Source organism: Phalangium opilio, unplaced genomic scaffold (assembly GCF_054372755.1).
Source record: "Phalangium opilio isolate 3A_F unplaced genomic scaffold, DU_Popi_V2 ptg000060l_1, whole genome shotgun sequence".
Lineage (NCBI taxonomy): Eukaryota > Metazoa > Arthropoda > Arachnida > Opiliones > Phalangiidae > Phalangium > Phalangium opilio.
The window spans coordinates 5997743-6006211 of NW_028324177.1; the positions used below are offsets into that span (position 1 = coordinate 5997743).

Here is an 8469-nt window from a genome sequence, read left to right on the forward strand (position 1 = left end):
TAGAATGCGGATTTGAGGTTCGATGAGTCAAATCGGTATGCATATTACTCTAATAAAGAATACAAGACAGGCTATTCTTTGTCACCACCTACTGATTTCACTTTCTACTCGTTTCTTGTAAAATTCTTTCGCAAGGAAGACGTTAATCTCACGAAACTGATTCAAACAATCCCTACTGGAGTGAGATCGTTTTACTTTAAGATTATTTGGTCATGAATCCATAAGGCTAATAAGAACCATGTGTAGGCAATATTCTCAAATTGTCTGCTTGAATTTCGTATAACTTACTTCCCTGTGCATTAATCCGTACGCAGACACCTAATCTTGCATTGTACGACCATCCATAAGTTTATAAGATATGCTACATAAGTATTGTTGTGATTTTATAGAATACTCTTTATGTTTCTTAAATTAACTTTATTTGCTGCCAACTCTGTTAGCTCAAATCCATACACTTTAACAATAATTGCTATTTCTTTATATACATAGTTATTTAGTCTGTTATCAATTAGGCCTATTCTAACCTAAATTTTTATGCTATCTAATATTACACCGTTATGTCTACTTACTACAACAAGTATGACACAACCTATACTTTGTAAAGCTAGAGACTTACTGAGAGCTAGTTCAAGAACGACAAGCGAGAATACACTACACTCGGCAGTCTATCTTCGTATTTAGTCTGTACTAAGCCTTTGATAGCGTCTCACTTGGTGTCGCCTTACGAGAATCTATGAAGTTTCACCTACGTCACTTCATGACAAGCTCTCAGTAACCAGTAACAAACCTATGGAACATATCATATGAACTTATGGTACGACACAGTCAATGAAAACCTGATAATTATAATGGGTAATATTACTCAAGGTCGACGCAAAAACTGGAGAAGAAATCGACAATAGGAAGTTGAGGGTAGCATGATTCCTGTTAGCTAATTGGATATTTTGTAAATTAATGTCATATTAATTTCTTTTATCATTCCAAATTCTAACATTAATATTCGTTTCATTTTTAGCTTTGGTTAATAGGTTTTCTCTGTCTCATACTTGTTAATTTTAAATATTCAATTATACCATGGATGATTTCGAATAGGAAGTTTCGATTTCGAATTTCTCTTAAAAATATTTGTAAGTCCTTTTCAGAAGCAAATACAGTCCTACTAAGTTATTACGGATTTCAAACTCGGTCCAAAAGCTGACCTACTCAAGTATGGTATACATCAGCGGATGTGAGGTGGCTCTAAATTGAGTCTCAAGTAGCTAGGTCAAGTGGGGATAGCTTAGCGAAGAACAATGATTGGGGAGTATGAATTTCGCCCATGCGCAAGAGAGAAAACATAAGAATTTCCCTTTTAAGTATCATGGTTGGGGGTTCCTCTTCTTATTGTAGTAAAATGATTTTACTACAATAAGAAGAGGTATTGTAGTAAAATCATAAATTTAGTAAAAGTCAAGAAAAACCACATGCTTATAGAAACTACTATTTAAAGAAACATCAATTAAATATACCCTTAACTTTATAACTTATATATATACAGGGTGTTTCTGATAAGTCTGCCATAAATCAAGGGGCGTGTTCTTTGGGTCAAACTGAGTGGAAAGTGTCAAAGAACATGGGGTGTACAAGAATTTGCAACGAAGATATGGCCCCCCAAACATTGGCCCCTAAAACAAGAAAATTTTCGAATATGTAGACTAAAACAAATTCAGCCTTATCAACTTGTTTAGAAATAATGAGACAATTTCAATAGTTTCCCTCTAACATCGTTATTGAACTTTCACCTGGCAGAAGTGTATTAAATGAGTAGAAGTATGCCTACTCTAGTAAAGTAAATTCAAAGTATCATGGTACCTTTCGGTTGGTAATACTTTTATTCTTAACAAGTTAACATGGACGTTACAGGTATTGTTCAAAATGTCCACCACCGGCGTTAAGACAAACATGAACCCGTCTTTCGAAAGATTCTTGGACATGTTGGAAGATTCCTGGCATGTTCCTGATTGTTTGACAACCTTCAATAATTCGTCTTCGCAAGTCTTCCTCATCACGGACTTCATTCTTGTACACGATGTCTTTGAGATGACCCCAAAGATAGAAATCGCACGGATTTAAATCCGGAGATCTGGCTGGCCACGCAACTGGTCCTCCACGCCCAATCCACCTCAAATTAAACGTAGCATTAAGATGTTCTCTAACTGCACGGCTGAAATGTGGGGGTGCCCCGTCGTGCATAAACCACATGTCACGAAGTAATGCTAACGGTATGTCCTCGAGTAGTTCAGGTAAAGTGTCTCTTAAGAACGTGAGATATGCTTCACCATTTAGTCTGGGTGGAAGAAAATGCGGACCTAGTATATGATTACCGACAATGCCGCACCATACGTTTAAAGAAAATTGCTGTTGGTGACTTCTAACACTAGTTGCGTGTGGGTTTAATTGGCGCCATTCGTGGTGGTTGTGATAGTTCAGAATTCCATCCCGGGAAAAATGTGCCTCGTCGGTTACTAAAAGGACCCGTGGAAATTGATTGTCCTCTACTCTGGCCAAAAACCACTCGCAAAAGTCGATGCGTCTTGGATAATCTGCCGGGTTAAGAGCTTGCACCTTTTGAATATGATACGGGTGAAACTGATGTCCGCGGAGAATTCGCCAGACCAAAACGTGATTAACATGTAATTGTCGTCCAACTTGTCTGGTACTTGTCGAGGGGTCCTCATCGAACATGGCAAGGACGTCTTCCTCGATTTCCTCCATGTCTTCTGGAATGTCTCGCTCTCGAACGTTGTTGGGTTGTACTTGTCCGATGTCCCTCAAGCGCCTGTCAACAGCCTCGAACGAACGACGATTTGGTATGCGTCGTTGCGGAAATTGTTCCTGGTATCGCCGCTGTGCTTCCACTGAATTGCCCTGCGCCAGTCCATACATGAGATGCATGTCTGCATATTCTGCATTGGTATACGCCATACTGTACTACCACACGTTCGTTCGAAGTGATACTGTGACGTTATCAACAACATCGCGTTACTTTATAGCAAACCACCGTGTAGTTTTTACGTTTGCGTCATGACTGTCAGCATTGTTTTTTATTCACGGACTTCATTCTTGTACACGATGTCAAAAAAATCTTTGAGATGACCCCAAAGACTTTTTAGCAAACCACCGTTTATTGTTTACGTTTGTGAATAAAAAACAATGCTGACAGTCATGACGCAAACGTAAAAACTAAACGGTGGTTTGCTATAAAGTAACGCGATGTTGTTGATAACGTCACAGTATCACTTCGAACGAACGTGTGGTAGTACAGTATGGCGTATACCAATGCAGAATATGCAGACATGCATCTCATGTATGGACTGGCGCAGGGCAATTCAGTGGAAGCACAGCGGCGATACCAGGAACAATTTCCGCAACGACGCGTACCAAATCGTCGTACGTTCGAGGCTGTTGACAGGCGCTTGAGGGACATCGGACAAGTACAACCCAACAACGTTCGAGAGCGAGACATTCCAGAAGACATGGAGGAAATCGAGGAAGACGTCCTTGCCATGTTCGATGAGGACCCCTCGACAAGTACCAGACAAGTTGGACGACAATTACATGTTAATCACGTTTTGGTCTGGCGAATTCTCCGCGGACATCAGTTTCACCCGTATCATATTCAAAAGGTGCAAGCTCTTAACCCGGCAGATTATCCAAGACGCATCGACTTTTGCGAGTGGTTTTTGGCCAGAGTAGAGGACAATCAATTTCCACGGGTCCTTTTAGTAACCGACGAGGCACATTTTTCCCGGGATGGAATTCTGAACTATCACAACCACCACGAATGGCGCCAATTAAACCCACACGCAACTAGTGTTAGAAGTCACCAACAGCAATTTTCTTTAAACGTATGGTGCGGCATTGTCGGTAATCATTTACTAGGTCCGCATTTTCTTCCACCCAGACTAAATGGTGAAGCATATCTCACGTTCTTAAGAGACACTTTACCTGAACTACTCGAGGACATACCGTTAGCATTACTTCGTGACATGTGGTTTATGCACGACGGGGCACCCCCACATTTCAGCCGTGCAGTTAGAGAACATCTTAATGCTACGTTTAATTTGAGGTGGATTGGGCGTGGAGGACCAGTTGCGTGGCCAGCCAGATCTCCGGATTTAAATCCGTGCGATTTCTATCTTTGGGGTCATCTCAAAGACATCGTGTACAAGAATGAAGTCCGTGATGAGGAAGACTTGCGAAGACGAATTATTGAAGGTTGTCAAACAATCAGGAACATGCCAGGAATCTTCCAACATGTCCAAGAATCTTTCGAAAGACGGGTTCATGTTTGTCTTAACGCCGTTGGTGGACATTTTGGACAATACCTGTAACGTCCATGTTAACTTGTTAAGAATAAAAGTAATACCAACCGAAAGGTACCATGATACTTTGAATTTACTTTACTAGAGTAGGCATACTTCTACTCATTTAATACACTTCTGCCAGGTGAAAGTTCAATAACGATGTTAGAGGGAAACTATTGAAATTGTCTCATTATTTCTAAACAAGTTGATAAGGCTGAATTTGTTTTAGTCTACATATTCGAATATTTTCTTGTTTTAGGGGCCAATGTTTGGGGGGCCATATCTTCGTTGCAAATTCTTGTACACCCCATGTTCTTTGACACTTTCCACTCAGTTTGACCCAAAGAACACGCCCCTTGATTTATGGCAGACTTATCAGAAACACCCTGTATATAAGTTTGTGTGCACCCAAAATATAAGCAGGCGAAGTTTCTCAATGAAAATATGTATTCCTATCAGTATTTACGCATATCCATGTTAAAATCTACGTCAAGCACGCTATTTAAAAATTTATTTTTAAAGCTCCAAAGTTCCAACACCTCAACCAGGGATAGATTTAATTTTAGAAGTAGGAATGGAGAACAGAGTAATCTGGGCGCGCTTCAAAGTCCCGGACCCCCTTCCAAGGGACGGAGGGGTATGAAAGAAGAGGCGGGTCATAGCGACAGAGGTAAAAATGAAACTACATATTTTTCGCCGTCACCATCACCAACGTCATCAAAACGAAGTTTAAGTGAGCCAATAAGATAATTCAAACTTTTCGTTACGTGTTGTAGGGAGGGGCTCTATACTGGGCTATGAGTCGGACTGAAATATGTACTAACCGTTCTCCATTCCTACTTCTAAAAATTAAATCTATACCTGCCTCAACGAAGAGGTTTTCAGGCAGCTTAGTAGGACTATCACGATATTACTATTTTTTCAAAAAAATCTTAATACTATCGTTTTATGGCAAGGTGGTATTATATTGAAATTCGTGACTATTCTGGCCATCGCAACCGCATTTGACATGGGAATATTAAAAGCCATCATGGCATCTCAACATGTTTTCTTATCTTCTTCTAACCTGCGCACTCTCGACGACTTATTTAATGCGAAAGATCAGCATGGTCTCACTATCATTGTAAAAAATCAGTTTTACATCGTTCGACATTTGAAGGTAAGTAAAACCTATGATATCACAAAATGGCAAATCTGATTTTGCGTTTATTTCGTTTCATTTTGAAAATGGGATAACACGTTCACCATTTATAAATCAACTAGCTGTTACCCGCGGCGTCGCTCGCGTGTAACAAGAACTTCCATCAAAATAATATAACGAATGGGTAGATTTTACTGATGACTGATATTTTTGTAGCACCCTAGGAGCGAAGGCACTCGGCGTTGCCCGTCAGCCCGACGGGACATTTTTTATTACTTTTCACGCGGACATTACTCTATAAAAAAGGGGTTCTAAGTTTTTGGCCGCCATTTAAAAAGATGACAACAAATCGAACCCAAAAGACCATTCATCCCGTCTATAGGTTAAAGAGAACCAGTGCACTAAATATTTGCGAAATCGGTTGAAACGCTCGGACTTTGTTGCATAGAGAAATGTTTTTACACTTCTGGGCGCCATTTTTAAGATGGCGGTGGATTGGAAAAATCCTTCTTTGTAGGCGCCTACTACTCATGAGTAACGTTCCTGCAAATTTTCAGCCTTCTAGGGCAAGCGGTTTGGGCTGGGAGTTGATTATCACTCAGTCAGTAAGGACTTTGATTTATATAGATATAGATTTCGTCATAAAGAAAATAATATGAACAAACTAGCTCATAACATACTGTTTTTAAAAACGCCTGTTTATTTTATAGGAGGTAGCTTTACAATCGTCTTTGTAATTCATTTTGTTATGAAATGTGCTTTTTCAGAAATATTATTCGGATTTCTACAAAGATTACGTGAAAAGAGGGGTTGACAAGAAAAGAAAAGAATTGAAGTTGGATGAAAAGGACATGTTCAAACCGAGCGAAAATGTGGCTTTCATTTCTTGGTTTCCGTCTCTATATCATTTCTGCACTTATTACAAACAACCTGAACACGTATACTTCGGACAAGAAATATTCCACACCACCTTCAAATCGTTCCTCATTAGAAAAAATGCCTCTGCCCAAGCGAAGGAAATAATTTCTCAAAGGTAATGGGAAAAATATTCAAAAATTCACAGTGTTGAGTGGTTTACACGTTCGCAAACTTAGAGCTTACTTTCTTTGAACAAGCTGCAAAGTTTTATGTCAAAATTTATGGGAGAAAATGTATTTGATTACGTATGAAATTTAATTGAGGATGATAGCACCGTTCGTTTCTAAACTAATCTCAACGCAAAGACGTTTCCTTTTTAGTCCTGTCCAGACTGACACATTTTGCGAGTTCGCATTTTCGCTTTGCTTGTTAGCAAGATCGCGCTACTGTCCACATTGGGTTTTCTCTACATTGCGTCCTCACCTCGCGAAGATACAAATTTCTTGCGACTATGCCAAGAATTTCGCGCCTTCGCGAGAAAAGCACCAATCACAGACGAGAGGAAGGCTGACGAGAGCAAGGCTGAGGCGATTAGTTTGGTTTTTCTTTTTGGACAACGTCGATGGAGAAGGCCAGATGGTGCAATGATTGCTCAAACTTTTTTGGTTCTCAGAATGGGAAAAGGAAAATTTTTGCGTGTATCTGAACAGAAGTGCAAATGTTTTTCGTGATCTGTAGCGAAGATGCCAATATACGAAGGCGTGAACACGCGAGCGCGAGTTCATTGTGGACAAAGTTTTTATCGTGGTTTCATTATGAGGTGGTTGGTTTCACTGCGTTACGATTTTGGAAGTATCGAGGGAGCGACAATTTCCCTCTCCCTAATTTTTAGAATTTTATTCGACTTGGTAACACACCACGGGTAACGTCAGAAGGTTATTAACTTGAAATACCTATGTCTGAATGCTATCTGTTTCCCTGCAACCTATACTCTGTCTCACTATAACCGCTTTCCGTTTAAAAACTCGATTACTCAATTGAATAAATAACCTATTCTCGATTGCCTGCGAGATTTTCGTTCTAAAGATTGTAAGAAAACTGTTCCTCTTTCGAAACGATAAAACATTAGTACCGAAAGGGGTGGGTTTGTACCACTTGTTCCGTGCAAACGCCAGTCGGAACTAGCGGAAACCAATAATTCCACCCAAGAGAATCAGGCCACCCCCAAGCAGGTTTCACCAAGAAAGGGGTCAGACAAACTTCACGTAGAACCCCGTTCCTAAAACGGTACTGTGCCGTTCTCCGGTTACCATGATTACCGCAACCCCCACACGGCAAGAAAGCACGCGCTCTCGCGCATGCGTTCAAGCCTCCTTGCTCTAGCCTCATGAGTTTCCTAATAATTTTGAATATAACTCGTTTTCAACTGTATGTGGTATCTGCCTCCCCCTTTTAAAGAACGAGTCTCCCCTCTTATACATCCTCCTTGCTATCACCTGTCCTTCTCGGGTTTCGGGGTTTCAAGTTGGCTATGATATGTTTTCTTTCTGAGTGCATGGTTTTCGGGTTAGCCATACTTCTTTCTTTTTTATGTTCAAGTGTTTGATATTATTAATTTGTGGTAATAACATGTCAAGAAAGGTTGACGGTTAGAAGGTTATACGACATGTTTTTTAACTAATTGAAATACCCCTTTCTTGAAACAGACTCGAAATGTACTTGGAAACTGGACACTTTTACCGAGCGAACGAAATGAAGTACAAGAAACACTGCAACAAATACGAGATTAACAAAGCTCAAGTTGTGAAGAATTTGACGTCTAACATGGAAAGCTTGTCACTCGCTTTCGGAATCCATGTCGTCATTGGGTTAACAGTCATGTTCGTCGAAGTAGTCATTATGCAAAAAATTGTACCCTTCATGCTGCAGAATCTCGAATATCAAACCGACCCGACCCAAAAACCAGATATATACATCAATCAGTTCTTTCTCTGAAATTCTTCAGGAAGCTTCGAGTTTTTCACAAAATAAGGAAAATGCAGAAACGTTTTCATCCTTTTCAACTTTAAGATACTGTTCTGACCACTAGCACTTTTTTAGTATATCCCAAATCATGAGAAAATA

General features: G+C 40.0%; 1 protein-coding gene across 1 annotated transcript; it reads left to right on the forward strand.

Moving 5' to 3' along the window:
• The first annotated feature begins 5366 nt into the window (after window positions 1-5366).
• LOC149666830 (uncharacterized) lies at window positions 5367-6799 on the forward strand. The gene is made up of 2 exons (XM_089841731.1): window positions 5367-5505; window positions 6255-6799. Exons 1-2 carry the CDS (start codon window positions 5377-5379, stop codon window positions 6522-6524), a joined length of 399 nt encoding a protein of 132 aa, XP_089697857.1. The 5' UTR covers window positions 5367-5376; the 3' UTR covers window positions 6525-6799.
• Window positions 6800-8469: the final 1670 nt, after the last annotated feature.

Coding starts and splice junctions, on each gene's coding strand:
- LOC149666830 (XM_089841731.1), top strand. CDS start 5,377: ATGGCATCTCAACATGTTTTCTTATCTTCTTCTAACCTGCGCACTCTC. Junction 5,506..6,254: donor ACATCGTTCGACATTTGAAG/GTAAGTAAAACC, acceptor GTGCTTTTTCAG/AAATATTATTCGGATTTCTA.